Source organism: Salvia miltiorrhiza, chromosome 5, assembly GCF_028751815.1.
Source record: "Salvia miltiorrhiza cultivar Shanhuang (shh) chromosome 5, IMPLAD_Smil_shh, whole genome shotgun sequence".
NCBI classification, from domain to species: Eukaryota; Viridiplantae; Streptophyta; class Magnoliopsida; order Lamiales; family Lamiaceae; genus Salvia; species Salvia miltiorrhiza.
In genome coordinates, this window is record NC_080391.1 from 23950395 (window position 1) to 23971290 (window position 20896).

General features: G+C 35.2%; 1 protein-coding gene across 2 annotated transcripts; it reads left to right on the forward strand.

The window, feature by feature from the left end:
- The first annotated feature begins 2381 nt into the window (after positions 1-2381).
- On the forward strand, positions 2382-7651 carry LOC131024829 (high mobility group B protein 15-like). Of its 2 annotated transcripts, XM_057954369.1 has the most exons (7): positions 2382-2660; positions 3857-4049; positions 4849-4927; positions 5467-5629; positions 5707-5838; positions 6546-6928; positions 7022-7651. In XM_057954369.1, the coding sequence occupies exons 2-7, from the start codon at positions 3886-3888 to the stop codon at positions 7508-7510; spliced, it is 1410 nt and encodes a 469-aa protein (XP_057810352.1). In that variant the 5' UTR covers positions 2382-2660; positions 3857-3885; the 3' UTR covers positions 7511-7651. The 2 variants fall into 2 exon arrangements, with proteins under 2 accessions (XP_057810352.1, XP_057810351.1); XM_057954368.1 differs by having other exon boundaries at positions 2382-4049.
- Positions 7652-20896: the final 13245 nt, after the last annotated feature.

Here is a 20896-nt window from a genome sequence, read left to right on the forward strand (position 1 = left end):
ATAAAAATCGATATTGTGAAAAAAAATAAGAAAATTATAATTTAATGTTTTAATGATTTTTATTGATAATAATTTAGTTTAAGTGAGTCAAATAATGTGGGATTTATAGGAGGATCCAAGATTGCCTTTTAAGTTTCGACGTCATCAATTTCCTCTTATTATTTAATAGGCAATGACTATCAACAAAAATCATGATCAATTTCTTTTACATGTTGATTTATTTTTGCCAAATTTTATTTTTACACATGACCAGTTGTATATTGCTATTTCAAGAGTTGTAGTCGTAGTTTGAAATTCTTCATTTCTAATGAGGATAGTGGTATCGGTACGACTACAATCAATGTTGTATACAAAGAAGTCTTTCAGAATTTATAAATTCAGATCCAATATTTATATAATATTATTTTTATTTTTATTATTCTTTAATGTTAATTATATGAAAGTACCTTATAAAATATAAAACATGTTAAACTTCATAAGTGTTGTGAAAACTATATATTTTATCATATATTCTACTAAAAATATTTTATTTATAAAAATGTACTCCCTCTGTCCTGCCGAGCTTGAGGCGTTGCTTTTGGACACGGGAATTAAGGAACTATTGTTTAGTTATGTAAGTATGTTTGTAAATTTATGGTTAAGTAGTTATTTATATAATTAATTATTTCAAATTATTTAAATATAAAATTTAAATTAATTAAATCTGAAGTTTATTTAAAATAATAACATTATTCAATTATTTTAAATATAAAATTAAATTATTTAAGTATGGCTGCAAAAAATATTTTTATTTTTTGAGAAATAAGGGTTATTTGGGATGATTAAAGAAAAATAAGGGTGCAATTAGTTTTGTTAATTAGTGTTGTATAATTTTTGTCAAAAAAGGAAATGGCTCAAGCTTGGTGGGACAACCCAAAAAGAAATACAACTCAAGCTCGGTGGGACGAAAGGAATATTTAATTTATAATTTTTTTGAATATTTATAATTATTATAATTAATTTAATATTTATAATATATACAAAAAAAAATCCGTGCATTGCACGGGGGCAAATACTAGTTAAGAATTAAGAAGGTATAATAGCAATTGAACCATTATTAACTTGCTATTTATATGGAAGTGAGACAATAATAATAGGACAATTTCGAAGAATAAGTGAGACAATAATAATGAGATAGATGGACTATATAAATAGTGAAATTAATGGTTCAATTTCCATTATATATTTCTTCAACTAAAAGAATTAAATAAAAAAAGTTATTTTGAATTACAACTAAAAATAAATGATAAGGGAGAAAAAATTTCTCATCCCACCAATCAAAAATAAATTTAAATTATACGGCTAAGATTTCATATAAATTCCAATCAACGAAGTCCATACTTCATGTGGACAATAATATTTTGGGCCAAATTTTTTAAATTTGTATCAGTAAATTTATCTTAAAAAGTAATGTTAAAGTGAAATGCATCAAATAGGAATATCAATCCAGCCCGAAATTCATAGGCCGACCAGAATAACCCGATAAAATTAGAGAGTTAGAGTTGAAAAATCGCAACTCGATTATAAATTGGGCTAGCCTGTTCGGGCTGGCGGGTTGAAGCGGGCCACCCCGTTGGGTTGTCGGGCCACCCCGTTGGGCTACTGATTTTTTTTTAAAAATACATTAGAGTTTAGGTTTTTAGGGTTTGAGATGCTTTTTTCTTTAATTTCAAACTATTATTGAATATTTTATTTTTATTTTTGTTAACAAAGTTGAACATTTTATTGTTATTAATTAACTTATTTTATATAGTCTAAAAAAAAACTTATTTTATATGTTATGTAATCTTGAATATATTATATTTTTGCATTTCATGCTTTGCTATATAATTTATATCTTTAATATCTATGTATATTTTATACATTATACATTAGATCATTAAAAATAATAAATTACAAATGATAATTTTATTTTTACGCTTTTAACTTGATTAGCCCGATGGGCTAGCCCGAAACCCGAACGTTTAGGGTTAAGGTTGAAGATTTACAATCCGAAAAAATCTTAGCATCAAACATGCATGTTAATAAAGCTAAAATTCGTGAATACATAGATAACAAAGCCCGTCGATGAAACATTCTCAGAATAAGGAAAGAAGAAAATAAAATACTATCAAAACCATTAAATTGCGGTAAAAAACCCGTGTTATTTTCCTATATCTACACACTAATTAAAATTTAGTATATGAAAGAGATATATATCTAGGATTGCACAAGATATGATATATACCCATCATCATCATTAATCTAAACTTACAGATATATTAAAAAGAATAGCCAGAAACCAACAAAATAAACATTGCAAAAACATGGAAAAAGGTAAACATTCAGCCACTCTTCATGTCATTTCTATAATTCCTTTCCCTGCCAATATAATTTTTTTTACCTTTCTGCAGTATTAGCCAATAAACTATATACTATTCTCCATCACTTTCGTGTTACTATTTCATCTACAAGATGAGATCTTTTTCATGAATCCTGGCTTTGTATTATTTTCACATTGAAATATCCATGTTCGCAATTTGATCAGATTCTTGCGATTAAGTCAAGAATCTGATCAAATTCTGATAAATCAAGAGGAAGAAGCAGAGAATATCTGAAGATTGTGTTTGTCTCAAAGATGAGTTTTCGACTCTTCATAATCCCGCTTGTGTGTGTTTTATTTTCCTGAATATCTATTTTAATACTAGTACATTATAAATCTTGTTAAGATATGTGTAATGCTGCAGTAGCAGATTACGTTAAAGATAGTAGGATTTGTGAGTGAAACGTCGTCATGGGTTGGAGATTTTGTAGAATATAAGTCGATCTTGGAATATTGGGAGGTGTTCGAGAAAAAAGGATTTATTTATATTTGGGGAATCTGTGACAGTGTCAGCAGAAAAGGGCTGGAAGGAATAGAATAGACCTCTGGATGCAAGCAATATATCAAATAAGTACTTAAGTAATTTACTATCATCGCTGTGTATTACAGTAATCCCATGTCATATCTTCGAATGTCAGCCAAAGATTATATAGCCCATATAGACCTGCAGTATATCCAGTTCATTTATAGGCTTTTGCATGCGCACATATTTTGAGAGAGAGGGGATTTTCTATACTTTAATGCTACACCCTCAAAAGGTATTTAATTATATGAAATTTTTCACAAGTATTAGGCCTGAAAACTTTCTGCACATATTGGTGATTTTAGTACTTGTTTAATTATTGTTTTTTTACAGATGCATTTACTATAATTTATGTTTGAGAGCAAGGTTCTTTCTGATTAAACTTTAATGGTCTTGAAATATGTTAGTAGTTGGGAAACTATAATATCATCAATCAATTGCATGAAAAAGTGTGTCAGCTGCTGATATTTTCTAGTGGTGATTCTTCTCTAATTACAAATCTACAAAGTAGCTAGATTGCCATTAAATTTTTTCACTTCAAATTGTATTTTCCCTTTTGTGGCTTTGGGATTTGCTACTGGGAGTTATTTCATCATTCAAGAAGGGGTTAGTTACTATTCACAACCATATACAAAAACTTGGTTTGACCCTTTTGTCCTTTCTGTGCTCCCAGTGATTCTCACACTGGGTTGTATGTGTTCAAACTTTCTTCTAAATTTTGTCTCCTTTTTTATTTTTTTCTTACTATTTTGTTTGCTTAAAAAACACATTTCTCAGTTTCATTTACTACATAATATCTCATTTGCTTGGATTTTCTTTCTCATGTCATATCGATGATTATTTCTTGTTTTTTGATGTGGGAATACTAACCCTTTTCTTTGATGATCCGATTTTTGCGTTTTTTTTTTTTTAATCTTTTTCTCCAAAAATAGAAAAAGACTGAATGTTGAAGTAGAGGAAGATGAGGGTTGAGCAAGGAGATGATGGAGGTGGGGGGGAGCAGACATCTTCCACTTGTCATCCATATCCACCTCCATTGGCTACATATGAGGATGTAGTGTGCTCTCGTGACCTTTTTATGGATTCTTTGAAGAAGCTCCATATTTCCATGGGAACTAAGTTCATGTAAGATATACGTACTTATGTATATATATATAAATATATCATTTAATATTTTTTCAGAGGTATATGTTGATGGAAATTGAGGAACGATGTATTTATGTCCAAATTTAACACACAAATTAAGGGTAGTAAAGATAGATGCAATTTTTTTTTCTTGGTTGCATCTTAATGTGCTAGATAGGGTTATCTTTGCCTTTTTTGTGCCGTAACTAGTTTTGTGATAGAGATAGTGTTTATTTACAGAAACTAGAATCTGATGAACTTTCCCGTATGTTTCGAAAAGCATTGAACCCTGCCAGAATGGAATCAATCTTGTTTATGTAACTTGTATTTCTCGCAGCTTAGCTATTTAATTATTTGATAAGCATGTCATCTAGGCAAATTGTATTCCTCTACTATTTATGAAGCATGTATAGCATGATCCTGAGTTTGTTGTACTGTCCATATATATCTTTGGTATGCACCAACGGCCTCAGTTTCACACACGAATACTTTGATGTGGATGAGAATGTGGTAGGACTACTGGACTAGTCGATCCGTTGTCCTAATCACTATTGAAGTTGCCTTCAAGAATGCTCCACGTGTCATCAACTACATCTTAACAAGATATGATGTGATCGTAAGTAAAAACATGTTGTAAAAACAAGTGTCGAAGTAAAGTGTGATGATGAAGAACGACTAGACTTGGATGAAGTTAATTCTTATTGAAGTATGTTTTGGTAGCTTCTGAATCCTGAGAAAGTTCCTTGAATATTAAGCTCGAACTTCATCATAATAATCAAGCTATGACTGCTTTATTCAGGATCCCGATCGTAGGGGGTAGGGACTTGGACTTGCATCGCCTCTTTGTTGAAGCTACTTCTCGTGGTGGCATTTCAAAGGTTAGCCCGATTCCTTTGATTGATTTTCATTCTGCTTTCACATTTGTATTAACTTTAATGTTATTTCATCTGCTATCTTCTCTGTTTACTTAATTTTACTATCTCGTCGTGGTGATGCTGCTAATAGGTAAACTGAGGATTGTGTTTCATTTTCAAATAACTACCCGACTACTGTACCCTGAACGTGTTTTTTTCGTTGTTAAAGTGGTGGTATGCTTTGTTTTTTCTTGCTTATTCCTTTGATGATTTGTGGTTACAGTCTTAATTCTTACTGCTTATAGTAACATTGACTTTCTGTATTTGTTTGAATGCAACGTCTCGGTGGAGACACACGCACACGACACAAACACACATTGAATATGTATCATGCCTGCATGCTGGTATATTAGAATAGGAAGGCATAAATTTGAAATTTGATGATCTAAGCATACTTCTGTGATCTCAGTTCTTGATGATAGATTGTCGTTGTGGTTTGCTCATTTTATGAGTATTGAAAAAGTTTTTACTTTGTCTTTGCTTGTTGAACGTATCAAACGCAGATTATGAGTGAAAAAAAATGGAAAGAAGTCACTGCAGTTTTCAGCTTTCCATCCTCAGCCACAAACGCTTCTTTCATACTTCGCAAGTATTATGTTTCGCTGCTTTACCACTACGAACAAATCTACTTCTTTAAGGCGAAATATTGGTCTCCTACAGCTTCTGGTGAGTTAAGATCCGCAAGATACTATGTAAAATATTTCTTGATGCTCCTAATTTTATGAAGCATACATCTTCTGCAGATGCTATGCAATCTTTGCCTCCGATCACACCTCCTCCCTTTGGATGCCCTGAGTATGTGACGTCAGTGTCACAACGAACACACTCAGCTTCACCACAACAGAAAGCAAACACTGAAACATTGATTCCTCAAGGTTTTGTCTCTCATTTATCCTCTCCGGCTACTCTTGAGCATTTTCATTAGCTAGTTCTTGCCAAATGCTTGTAAATATTTCATCTTAGATCTCTATGTAAACAATGTTATATTCTGTAATCTTATTTGTTACTCGCTATATATTCCTTCTTACTTGATAAATACTGTGACAAAACTAGTAGCTCTCGACCACTCTATTCTTCCATTTCTGTGTGTCAATTGATAAAGTCGTGATATTCTAAGGGAAACATATAGAGAATATATTACGAAATCTAAACATTTATACTTTTTTCTGGATTAACCAATACATCTTCAAAGTTCATTCTATCACAAATTATTACAAAATCTTAAGTTTTATACTTTTTCTAATACTCAATTCTATCACAAATTATTGCTGCATCCCAAGCTATGCTTGATCTTTTTATTTGTATGTGGCACAAGGATGATTTGCATTAGTTTGATGTATCTGAAGTATTAAATGGTCAAAGTCGATAGCTGATGATAGAAATAGATATAAATCGTGATAGGTTTAAGTATTAGGTCAACACTAATGGTTAACTGCCTATTGTATTAGTCCATAAGAGTTTTGCCACAACATATAAACTTGTAACTTTTTTTTGGATTAACTATCACACCTTCAAAATTGATGCTTGGAGCTGCACTTCAATATCTTGCAAATGAATTCTCATCTGTTGTTCAATTTTGCAGTATCATTAACACCATCAGCAGCTGGTTCTCCTGTGTGTGGTGTGATCGATGGTAAATTCGAGAGTGGATATCTCATCACCGTGAAAATTGGATTGGAGGAGTTTAAGGGAGTTCTCTATCAAGTCCCAAATAGTGAGAATCAAATGATTCAAACACACATCAACAATCCATCACTAAAATCAGGAGCTCCACGTCGCAAGCGGAGGAAGAAATCCGAGATCAGAAAGAGGGATCCCGCCCATCCGAAGCCTAACAGAAGCGGCTACAACTTCTTCTTCGCGGAGCAGCATGCAAGGCTCAAGCCACACTACCATGGCAAGGATAGAGAGATAAGTAGGATCATCGGGGAATCATGGAATAAGCTGCAAGAACCCGAAAGAGCAGTAAGCACAAAACCTTTTCATGCTGTTTTCAAATGTTATTATCATCATGCATTCTTGATTCAATTTGTGTGAAAAAAAAAAAAAAAACATTAGGTTTATCAAGAAAAGGCGCTCAAAGACAAGGAACGGTACAAGATGGAGATGGAGGTGTATCGGGAGAGTTTGCGAACGGGGCAGATCACGACGGGCACGGCAGCACCCGTGCCCCAAGTGAGCCTGGCTGATCTCAACAGCAATGTGGTGGCGTTTGAGGGGGCTGCGGCCCCCTCTGCATCTGCATGCAACGAAGAGCATGAGGCGAGCTCGGATAAGAGCAACATGGAAGGGTTTGAGAGTGGTGGCGACAAGGACTCGAATTGTGGTGAGTGCTCGCAGGCAGAGACGCAGCTGAAGAATGTGGACATTGAGGTTGTGGCCGATGAGGCTTTCGATCTGCAGACGAGGCCGGATGGCGAGGAGAAGAGCTCCGGCGTGGTGGATCAAGGTAAGATGTTGTCTGAAGATGGGATATCGGTTCCTGTTGAAGGGATAGAACTGCTGCAGCCACCTAGTATTGGTAATGAATCAGTTGCAGACTTGTAGATTTTCTGCTGCAGGAGATAAATTAATTCTCAGTATAGTAGTTTCTTTTCTTATATACCATGTCAAAAAGTAGAACTTGTTGTTTGGGAAGTCTCATTTTGTTAGTAGTATGATTGATAGTATTAATAGATCATTTCTCTCTCCCATGTTTCTTCTCCTCTCTCTAGTTTCTGCGTTTCTTGAATTTTTCTTTTTGTTTGATTTGAATCTTTTTCAAGGAACTGAGAAGTTGGTTTACTTGCTGCTGCATGCAGAATTACAGGAGCCACATATTTGGTCTTAACAAAATTTGTTAGTGTTGGGTTAATGTCATATTTCGTTCTTGTATCATTTTTTTAATGCAGAAACCTAATTACGAGTAACGACCGCAATTTTCATTTTTGTTTTCAAAAAGAGTTGCACTATTTACGAGTTCTAGTATTTGGCGCAATTGATAATTTGATCGTGCTATTAAAGTCACAAAATTGAAGTATTGAATTTTATTCTCTATTAGGAAAGGAGTCGAATATACTTTTAATGTTTCGTGATAATATTGAAAAGATTATGAGGGTGTTTGACCAAGCTTATCTACACTATCGATTTTTTGTTATATATTATATTTGACTTTAAACTTTTTACCCAAAACTCCACCTCGTGGTAGTAAATTAGAATAATAATACTATTAGATTTGTAAATCTTAAGAATAATACGAGTTTAGATAATTTAAGATAGAATATTTTATCCAATTCAAAATAAAAAATAAAAAAAAAATATAGAATTTATTGTTTTAATTTTCAATTATTATTTGAAGTAGGACAAATAAATGGATAAAATATTTTAGCTAGCTCTTATTGTTAATGCTTCGAAAACATAATATAAATAGATAGAAATATGAGAGCACCTTTAGAAAGCCATTTTGAAGAAGGAAACACAATATTTGACCATTAATTGAAAAAACATAAAATTTAGCCATTTATTACGTGTAAAGATTGTTTTGCCCTTAATTAGAGCAGACCAAATTCAGGTCAAATTCGAGTTTGCACGTGGGTTAGGCACATATGACACTATTAATGTCATATGTGCCAACCGAAAAAAAAAAAAAATCTAAGTATATGGCCATAAGGACAATGTGCAACACTACATAAGAGAATATATGACACTAATATGGTCATAAGTATCATTCTGCAACACACTAAATGGAGAATCTACATGTTTGATTTTCAGTAAAGGATTATGTAGGATAATTTGTAACCAGAATATTTAGTGTGGATAATAACATATTATTAATACTGAGTTGGTGTTTGCTATCATGGCTAAATACAGAATATCCTGGTTTAAGTTAATCCTAGGGGGGAGGTGGTATTATTAATGTGGATTATTCCCACAAAATAATACAAAGAGGTGGGATAAAGTTGGAGTTGACCGTATTAATATAACATAATACCAAACACTATACAAATTTGTATTAACTTAACTTATCCTGGATATAAACCAATATCAAACAAATGGATAATCTAAACCATACGAGAAAATGTTCAAAATGATCATATAACTGTACCCATCTAAATAATATCAGCACACAGATATATGACACTGATGGCACTAATATGGCCATAAATATCATTGGTATGACACTAATGACACTAATATGGCCATAAGTAGTTAAGTACCATTCACTGAGTATATGGTACTAATGACACTAATAGTGTCATGTGTGCTTAACTTAGGGCAAATCCGAATTCGATTCGAACTTGGTCCGCCCTAATTAAGTGTAAAACAGTCCTAAAACGTAAAAAATAGTGAAATTTTATGTTTTTCAATTAGTGGATAAATATTATGTTTCTTTTTTTAAAATGATCATACGAGTATATTGTTTATAGAAATATTATGCAGAATTAATGTATATATGTATTAGAACAATTGTTTTTTATTCAAAATAATTTTCATTTTATTTTATCTTATATGAGTGACCTTGGAGAAATGTCACTACAGTAGATAGTCTCATTGAGTCATGACTTATCTTTAAAAGTGCTATCACTTTTATTTGAAATAATTAGCAGCTTATCTTTCAAAAATTGTTAAATTTATTCATAATAACGTTTCCTTTCCTTTTTTTTACTCCCTCCATCCTAATTTAATAGGTTATATTTTTTATTTGAATGTCTCATTTTAATAGAACACTTCCTAAAATAGAAGTCAATACATAATAAAAATACTAGACTCAAATAAAGCAAATAAATAAAAAGAAAATAACTCAAATAAATAAAATATTGATCCTAGGGATGTAAAGTCATCAATCAAATTCACATAACTAACCTATTAATCCTAATTACCAGTTTAATCCAGCTATGATGAGAGATCACACATATAATCAATTACTCTCACTAGAGCAGCAATGACAGTAGATTACTAAATTATCTATCTCCGCTAGGTCTCAAGAAAATCTAGTAACTCCCAAAAGCACATAAGAATAGCTCTCTATGATCCACCTATCTCCGTTAAGCCTCAAGGTTAAAATCATACTCCCTCCGTCCGCCAAAAGTAGACTACTTTGGTTGGGCACGGGATTTAATAAAATTTGTAATGATTTTGATGTAGTGGAGAAAGGGTCCCACCACTTTATTAGATGTGTGGTTGAGATTGAATTTGGGGTGGGTTTTTTTGTAAATAAAGAGTATTTGTAAGGATAAAAGATTAAAGTGGGTGGTGGGACCATTTCCATAAAAGGAAAGTGGTATACTCTTTGCGGACGCCCAATATAGTAAAAATGGTCTACTTTTGGCGGACGGAGGGAGTATTATATATTCCTGAATCCGCTAAACAGTTATCTCCTGTTAGGTCTCATGCAAATTATTGGTCAAATAATCCACAAGAAATAAAACACGGAGAATTATGAATTATAAATTAGAAGGCAAAAATGCATCAATAAATCAATCACATAAATTCAATCAACTATTTGATAAAATCCACAAAATCCCGAAAATTCGGAAATTCTCATCGGACACTATTCATTGTTGCGCGAATTTCGTGTTCTGGCCATATCTTTCTCGTCCGAGCTCGGATTTGCGAACCGTTTGCGCCTACGAACTTGTATCGTGATGATCTACAACTTTCATTAAGACCATCTTTCCAAATTCAGATCCAATATTTCTATAAAAATCACCAAAGTAGGAGCAAGTATCATATTTCACAGGATAAAAGCAATTTATGCACAAAACAACTATCCAACACTCAATTTCCTATAAAATTGACATCATATGAGCATTAAAAATCATGGAAAAGTGAGTGTTATCAGCTTGATTATATTCGGTAATCTTTGAGGATGAAATTTTGAACTCAATAGAACAATCGTTAATTTTGAACAGTTCCAGAACTAGAAAGGTATTGCTGCTTAATTTCTCTTTCTATTGAGTTTTATGAATTAATTCCGTGTTGGGGTGAGCGTCTTGCTAATTTGGGTATTCCATTTGATTCGCACAGCTTGCTTTTCATTTTTGGGAAGAATTTTGAGAGAGCAACGCGGATTTTCGATCTAGGGGGCGTCCAGAGGATTTTTGGTGCGCCCAGTGGCCGATCCATCTCTCTCTCTCTCTCTCTCGTGTGAAGAAGTTGGGGGTGAATTAATATTTATTTTTAGCTGAAAATGATTAGTCCAACAATATCTATCTGATTCTTGTGCATTGCTCATGGTGTTTCCTGGCACTAATAGCCATGTCTTTTGCTGCAATTGAGGCTTCAACTTCCCCACATATTAAAAAGAAAGAAAGGAAACCAAAATTCTGAAATACAATGATTGTTTTCAGGTTGTAGGAGAATCGAGGAAGAAGGAGGAATATCTGTGCTTCCCGGAACACTATTGTAGTTGCTCTTCATTCTTCTATGATGTTGTCAACAGAGGGGAAGAGCTGTGTTAGTTTCAGCCCCTTCCAGATTGTTCTATTGAGTTCTAAATTAAATTGAAAAAAAAAAGATTATTTTCGGTTAATCAGTCGATCGGACCGAAAATCGATTCGGTTTCATACATCGGTTCCGATTAACTGATTTTTCGGTCGGATCGAATACCACTCTTAATTATGACTCACACATAATTATTAGTATTATTATATCATCAAAAAAATTATTTTCTCTTTTTTATTTTATTATAAATTATTTTTTTCTTAACATTTTTGTTTAAGCCAATGCAACCTAGTAAATTGAGATGTAAGAATTTAAAATTTTCATATTTGATCTGCGCTGCGCGTGTAATTAGACGAACCCACAAAAGTTTTGGTGATATCATTGGACAAACCCACACCCTTGGACTATTTTATTTGTAATCACCTTTTTATTTTCTCTATCTATTTTACTTTTAGATTTTTCTTCATAAATAGATTGAAATGTTTCACGTGGACTTACAAAAGTTTTCAGTATCCTCAACTAGTGTCACATTTTCTTAGTTATTTACTTACATCATTTTATAAAATTGAAACTTATATGTAAAATACAAAAATAATTAGATGAGATGGTCTTGAGTACAATCAAATATACTATACAATTGAATTGATCCGCATTCTAACTGGAATCCGCTTCCTAATCTAAATTGTGTAAATAACATTATTCGGTTATATAAATGAATCCGCTTCCTAATCTAAATTGTGTAAATAACATTATTCGGTTATATAAATGACGCTGCCTATAATTGACACTATTTTATTATACAAATGATACTACGTATAAATGACACTAACGAGAGCGGTGAAAGGGATGGTGACGTTTCGGTTCTCCAAGAAATCATCGTTTCGTCTCCTTTGATCCAAACCGTTGAAGACACGTTTGTTGAGGAAACTAATTATGAGCGGGCGGTGAAGGGAGGATCGAAAATGCTTTTGAATTTGGTTGAGGTCGAAGGTGAGACTCAGCCATTCGTTAAAGATGGGCAGATGGACTGCCACGCTTTTCAAAGTCCAAATCAGATTTTGGAGGAACAGAATTGGACCGACTTTCAGAATGTACAGGAAAAAAGTCCAACTGGTGGCTTTACTGGTGTTTCTCTTGATGGGCCAGGAAGAAGCGTTTATGAGGGAGGTCATACTTTAATGTCGACCCAAGCGCAAGGAGATAATATAAGCGCTATTCCGGAAAGGGAAGAAGCCGATTCAGTTATGTACAGTGATTGTCAAGGTGCTAAAAATGTGGTGGAGGACAAGGCGTGGAATGAGGAAGGGCAAAGGATCGAAGTCAACGAGCTTCAGATATTAAGCTCTGAGGAAGAAAGTCGTTCAAAGCAAAGCAAAATGTTTGGTGACCAAAATTCAAAAGGAAAAAAAGGGAGAGAAAAGAAAAAGAATAGAGCCAGGGAGAAAGAGAAATGGGAACACTTCATTTCAGATTTAGAGCCAATTGATGGAAGGGGGGAGGAAGTGGCAGAGCAGGAAAGAGAGGGGGAGAACGAAGAAGGGCAGGAGACGACAGTTGGGGAGCAAATTTCAGGTCAGCAGATTTGGGATTTTGGAAAGAAGATCGAGCTTTCAAGTCAAATTCCAGATGAAGATGTTGCTCGACAGATTGAGGCGCAAGGTAATTTTCTTTCTTGCGTAAATGCTAGGAGTATTTTGATGAATGTTTAATGAATTTGTTATCTTATAACATTCGGGGCTTGGGGAGTGTTGCGAAGCAGAGAGATGTTACTGATTTGGTGAAAGGGCAGAAGATCGATTTTTGTTGCTTACAAGAGACAAAGATGGAGGTGTTCAGGGATTTGTTCTGTAAATCTTGGTGGGGGTCTAATTATACAGACAGAGCGATTAGGAATTCGGAGGGAAGGGCAGGAGGAATTGTATGCTTGTGGAATAGGGAGGTTTTCGAAGCTTCTAGTACGTGGGATTTACCGGGGGCGGTGGTGGTGAATGGTAGGTACAAGGAGGGTGATATTTTATGTTGCATCATCAACGTGTACGCACCAGTCGGCACAGGGGATAAGCGGATCTTGTGGGATGTCTTAAGCTCAATTGTGGAACAAAATACGGATAGGAGTGTCTGTATCTTGGGCGACTTTAACTCAGTTAGGATGAGGGATGAACGTGTGGGCAGTGGGGAGACGTTTGGCGCGGCTGATGCAAGAAGTTTTGAAGAATTTATCCAGGAGAACGATTTGGAGGAAATTAAAACTCAAGGCCGGAAGTTTACTTGGCACAAACCAAATGGAAAGTGCAAGAGTAAGATTGATCGCTTCCTCGTTAATGAGAATTGGCTGGCTGCTTGGGAACGGACGTCGGCACGAGGACTTCAACGTTCAATTTCGGATCACTGTCCGATTATTCTCACTACAAGATCGGAGGATTGGGGACCAAGACCTTTTCGGTTCCTCAATGCATGGGTGAATCATTCGGAGTTCGAGGAGATGGTCAAGCAGGTTTGGACAGGGACTAAGGTGGGGGGATGGAGCTTTTTTGAGGTTAAGGAGAAACTGAAGAAACTCAAAGAGGCCTTGAAGGTGTGGAATCGGACATCTTTCGGTGAGATTGATCACAAAATTAAAGAACTTCAGAAGGAACTTCAAGAGAAGGATAAGGTGGACGAACAGAGAGGTCTTGAAGAATCAGAGGTGATTAGGAGAAATGAGATTCAAGCCCTGCTCTCCCTTCAACTGAAGAATAAACAGATGATGCTGAAACAGAAAGCCAAAATCAAATGGCTCAAAGAGGGAGACACTAATTCGGGTTTTTTCCATAGGGCAATTCGTGGGAGACGTGTTAAAAACGAGATTGGCGGAATGCTCTTTGATAACTCGTGGATATCTAAACCGGAAGAGGTTAAAGCAAGAGTGAGAAATCATTTTGAAGCTTTTTTCAAAAGGAAAGAACGACTGATGCCCGATTTCCCCCTGGACTTCATGAGGAGGAAAATTTCAAATGACGAGAGGCATTGGCTGATCAGGGATTTTGATCTGGACGAGATTAAAGAAGCAGTTTGGAGCTGTTGTGGAGACAAGAGTCCGGCACCCGATGGATTTAACTTCACATTCTGGAGAGCGGCGTGGCACGTGGTTAAAGAGGACTTACTCCAGGTTTTGAAGGAATTTCATGAAAGCGGCAAAATACCGAAAGGTGGTAACGCCTCTTTTATTGTTTTGATTCCAAAGAAAGAAGGGGCTGGGTCGCTCGATGATTTTCGCCCAATTTCTCTTATCACTAGCTTGTTCAAAATTGTGGCTAAAATCCTGGCTGAGAGATTGAAGAGGGTTATGGGGTCGATCATTTCCGATAATCAAAGTGCGTTTGTCAAGGGTCGCTTCATCCTAGATGGGGTGGTTATCCTGAATGAAGCTATTTTTGAGGCAAAAAAGAAGAGAGTGTGCCGTATTTTCTTCAAGATTGACTTCGCAAAAGCATACGACTCTGTGCAATGGAATTTCTTGGATATGCTTCTCGATCGACTTAACTTTGACGGAGTTTGGAGGAAGTGGATTAAAGGGTGTCTGGAATCTGGAATGGCAAGTGTATTGGTGAACGGGTATCGACGGGAGAATTCAAAATGGAGAGAGGTTTGAGACAGGGTGACCCGTTGTCACCTTTCCTGTTCCTTATCGTGGCGGAAGGCCTCAACGAGTTCATTGAAAGAGCAACGGAGAGGCAGTTCCTGGTTCCGGCGAAGATTGGCAAGGATAAAGTGCCCATTTCACATCTACAGTACGCGGACGATACTATCTTCTTGTTGGAGGCAGATGACAGGAATATGGAGAGCGTAAAAAAACTCCTGATTCTCTTCCAGTTCGCCTCGGGTTTAGCTGTAAATTTCGACAAAAGTTGTCTTCTGACAGTGGGAGTGGATGAGGCAGTTGAGAGGAGATGGGCAACGCTCCTCATGTGCAAGATCGGTTCCTTTCCGTGCAACTACTTGGGTACTAAAGTGGGGGGGCGCAGCAATGGTGTTGGAGATTGGAAGTTTTTGATTGAAAAAGTTTCAAACAAAGTGGCAAGCTGGAAGAAGAGACACCTTTCGCTGGCAGGGCGAATTACTCTAGTCAAGTCGGTGTTGCAATCCATCCCGGTATATCAATTATCCCTCGCTTTCATACCTAAAGCGGTGATTAAGGAACTTAATTCACTGTTCTCCAAATTTTTGTGGGGAGGAGGCACACAGACGGGGGGTATCACTTGGTTTAAGTGGAATGCCTTGTGCCTAAACAAGGATTCAGGAGGTCTGGGGTTTCGGAATATCGATTGGTTTAATCAGGTCCTGTTAAGTAAGTGGCTCTGGAGATTTTTAGGGGAGGGGAAAGCTCTGTGGGTAAGGGTGATCAAATCGATTTATGGGGGGCTAGTGTGGGGGGAAGGGGGTGAATGTTCGGTGGCGGGAAGAGGTGGACAGAAAGGGTGGTGGCAGAAAATTGTGGATAAGGAAGGAGGAAGGAGAGATCGGTGGTTCATCAATAATTTGAGGCGAAGAATTGGGGATGGGCTTGAGACCAGCTTTTGGGAGGATGTGTGGGCGGTTGACAAACCCCTTAAGTTTGTGTTTCCGAGATTGTATAATTTGAGCCTGAACAAGAAAAGGCTGGTTGGTGAAAGCGGATTTTGGGAGGGAGGGTCGTGGGTGTGGAGGGTGGAGTGGAGGAGGGAGTTAAGGGAGAGGGAGAAAGGGTTTGCGGAGGATCTCCAGTTGGTTATAGCTGATTTTGTTCCTTGTGTAGATGTAATAGACGGATGGAACTGGAAGGCGACACCAGATGGATGCTTCACAATCAAGTCGGCATATGAAATTGTGGCAAAAACAAGAGAGGAGCAACAAGTTTTACCTTTGGAGATGGCAAAGGTCTGGAAGGCCCCAACACCAAATAAAGCCAAGGTGACGGCATGGAGATGTCTTAGAAACAGATTGGCAACATGTGATAATCTGAGTAGAAGAAATGTCCAGATCAGCGTGGAGGAGAGATGGTGCAATGCCTGTGTTTCTAGTGAGGAAACGACGGAACACCTGTTCCTCTATTGTCCGAAAGCAGCGGCGGTGTGGGACCAGATCTTTCAATGGCTTGACATCAAAACGGCAAATCCGAGAGGTATTTTTCAACACTTCATTTCTTTCATTGCGGCTGGAAAAAAGAAGAGAGAAAGAAGACTGCTTAAAGCTTTGTGGGTGGGAACAGTGTGGTTGCTCTGGGAAAGCAGGAATGGTAGTCGTTTTCAGGACAAGGCTTGGGATATTGATAGACTTGTTTTACAGATTAAGGGGAGACTTTGGAGTTGGAACGAGGCCTACAAAATCGTGGAGTTAGGAATTACTTTTACTTCTTGGTGTTCCAAAGACTTCAAACTTGTTTTGTTGTTTTGATTGGCATTCCTGATGCCTTGATCCCTTTTCTTTTAATAAAATTTTTACTTTACTGATCAAAAAAAAAATAACATTGTAAATGATATTATATATAATTGACACTATTCAGAAATATAAATGACACTATAACATTTTAAAATATTACAGTGTTATTTATATAACCGAATAATGTCAATTATATGCATTGTCATTTATATAACCGAATAATGTCATTTACGCGATTTAAGTCAGGATGCGGATTCAAATCAAAATGCAGGTCAGGGTCTGGGTGCGGGTCAACCCGATTGTACCCAAGTTTTTGTGTAATTAAATTGATTAAAAAGTTTATGAATTTTGGTAGATTCTCAGGCGACCTATTTTAATCATAATTCACATTTTATTCACTATAGCCTTATATATAACATAATAATCTCTATCCGTTCATTACAAATAGTCATTTTTTGTCATTTTGGGATATCGACAAAAATTAGTCCATTTCTTTTCTATTTTTGAAAACTATTTATCACATGGTGAGCCATGTTTTCCACTCACAATACAATTAATTATCTTTACAAACACTAATTTTAAGGGAGACATTTCATCCACTCACAATACAATAATTATTTTCATTAAAACTCGTGTCGTCCCTTATGATGACTATTTTTTATGGACGGAGGTAGTAATAAAAGGGGCTAATGCATATAAATACCTAAGCTATTTTTATTTTAGCGTTTGCATTTGTTAGAATTTTTATGTCCCAGTATACATCAACTATGTTACTAATTTATTTTCGCATCATCCGTTAAATTACCCCCAAATTCAAGATGATCTGGTAATCGAAATAATTGACGTGTCACCATCGGCCAATATACTGAACGATGACAACGTCATCGTTCTATCTTAATTTAAAGTGTTTAGTTGTAATTAGGATTCATGCCCTTAATTTATCTTAATTAGGGTTCTTTAAAATAAACCAGATGAGCATTGCACCCTACCCTCATGGCCTCTTCTCACCTCCGCCTAACAGAAAACCCCACTTCAAACCTAGCGTCGTCGTCTAGAGGCCCCACCACTAGCAGATGGGCCAATTGCCTCTTCACCGACTTGCAATTCGTCCCTGTTCGACACTTCAGATGTCACAATTTTTGTGCCGCATGTGCCTCTTCCTTCCCTCTCGGAGTGCCTCGTATCAATGTCGTTAGATTTCTATAGGTTTTATGGTCGAAAGTGTCGTGAAGCATTATTTTAACACTCACATAAAAGGTGAGACCCTTATTTCACTTACAACACACACAATTATTTTATTAAAACTCGTGCCAATTTCAATTGGATACTAAAAATTGGGACGGAGGAAGTAATCGACATGAAAAAAAGTAATCTTTTTGAAACATTACATTTCTTTATATCAATAATTATTTTTTATTACAGCAATAATTACTTGACCAAAATAAATACACCATCGTTACGCTCGCGCCCTCCGCTGCTCTGTCAGTCAAGACTGATTGAAAAATATGAATTATTCAAATTAACTATTATTGTGATGAAAAATTATAATCGACATTAAGAAAGTTATTTACATCAATAATTACATTTTCTTATAACAATAGTTACTTTTATAGTTCGTCCAAAAAATCAAGAGAGCGCTTTTGAAATAACCATTTTGAAGAAGGAGACACAATATTTGGTCACTAATTGAAAAAACATCAAATTTGGCCATTTATTACATGTAAAGACTATTTTTCCCTTAATTAGAACGGACCGAATTCGGGTCGAATTCGGATTTGCGCACGGGTTAGGCACATATGGCACTATTAGTGCCATATGTGCCAATCGAGAAAAAAAAAATCTATGTATATGACACTAATAGCACTAATATGGTCATAAGTACCATTCGTGCAACATTACATAAGAGAGTATATGGCACTAATATGGTCATAAGTACATTCGTACAACACACTAAATGAGAGAGTATATGACACTAATGACACTAATATGACCATAAGTATCATTCGTGCAGCACACTAAATGGAGAATACAAACCCTAAATAGATAATATAAACCCTAATGGATAATCTAAATCCTATGGGGAAGTGTTCAAAATGGTCATATAATTATACCAATCTAAATAATATCAGCACATAGGTATATGACACTAATGACACTAATATGGCCATAAGTACCACACTAATGGCACTATTATGACCATAAGTATCTTTCGTGCAACACTGAGTATATGACACTAATAGTGTAATGTGTGCCTAACCCGCGCGCAAACCCGAATCCAACCTGAATCTGGTCCGCCCTAACTAAGGGTAAAACAGTCCTAAAACGTAAAAAATTGTCAGATTTTATATTTTTTTTCTAGAAACAATATACTCGCATGACCATTTTGAAGAAGGAAACACAATATTTGGCCACTAATTGAAGAAACATAAAATCTGGCCATTTTTTTACGTTTTAAGACTGTTTTGCTCTTAATTAGGGCGGATCAAATTTGGGTTTGCGGCGAGTTAGGCACACATGGCACTATTAATGCCGTTAGTGCCATATACTCAGTGCTGCATGAATGGTACTTATGACCATATTAGTATCACTAGGGCCATACAAATGATACTTATGGCCATATTAGTGCATATATACATGTGTGCTGATTAGGGCTGCCACCGGTTCAGGAACCGCCGGTTCCGGGCCCGAACCGGCGGTTCAGGTTCGAAAAATTCATGAACTTGAACCGGCCCGCCTAAAATTTGAAAGGCCGGTTTTCGGACCCTGAACCGGCGGTTCCGGGCCGGGCCGAAAACCGGCGGTTCTCAGGCTTTTCCTCTTTTTTTTTTTTTTTTTGAAAAATTTTGAAATTACCTAACTTAAATAATATTTTAATTTTAATCAAATGTAGGTTCTCTATTTATAGTGTACTACACATTGTAGAGAATCCTACATTTTTCAATGTGGGATAATTTCAACTTAATGTAGCTTCACTATTTATAGTGTACTACACATTGTAGAGAATCCTACATTTTTCAATGTGGGACAATTTCAACTTAATGTAGCTTCCTATTTATAGTGTACTACACATTGTAGAGAATCCTACATTTTTCAATGTGAGATAATTTTAACTTAATGTAGCTTCACTATTTATATTGTACTACACATTGTAAATAATCCTATATTTTTCAATGTGAGATCACTCAACTTAAATTATCTATAGCATATATAGAATTTCATTCTTAATCATTCATTGGTCTTTTTAATTTGTCTAATGGCGTGAAGGTATAATGGTTACATTTTTTTATTTGAATTGGGAGATGGGGGAAAATGAATTCAAGGCCTCTTTATTAATATATCGAATTTTTATTCGAATGGATGTATCATGGCACACTTATTTAAAATAATGTGTTTTTTGGTAGATTTGACATAATTACTTTTACTAATTTTGAAACCCCTCTTCTCTCAATCAAATTGTTGGACTAACATTAAATTATGGGAGAAAACCCAATAAATGAACCGTCAGGTATGGCTTTCAAAAAAATATTACTAATCAAAATCAATTAATATTTTTTTAGGCCCTCAATTAATGATTAATTAATTTTTCTATAGAGTGTTCATAAAAGGGAGTCAAGAATCAACGATGAAAAGTAACATAAAATTAATCAATTGACTCTCTATTACAAAAAATATATGTTTTCAAATGTTTGATATAAGTATATAACTAAGGCACGTTATCAAAGGCATACATATGTCAATTGATGGTGCCAGGTATATTTCTAAGTTATAAGTTATAAGTTATATATTTATAAATTATAAGTTATAAGTTATATATTTATAAGTTATAATATATTACATGAGAATTGAATTGAAATAAAATAAAGGAAAAATAATTAACACATTGAGAACCAAAAATTCAAATGAATTCATAAAAATAGATATCTTTATTGAATTTATTCTACGTACCAAAAGAATATTACAAGGATACAAATTACATAATCTTTAAAATTGAATAAGTAAACTAACTAATACCATCCCTAGACCTTATAAGTTATAAGTTACATATTTAGAAGTTATAAGTTATTACATGAATATAAGTTATATATTTATAAGTTAGGTTGAGTGATCCCACAT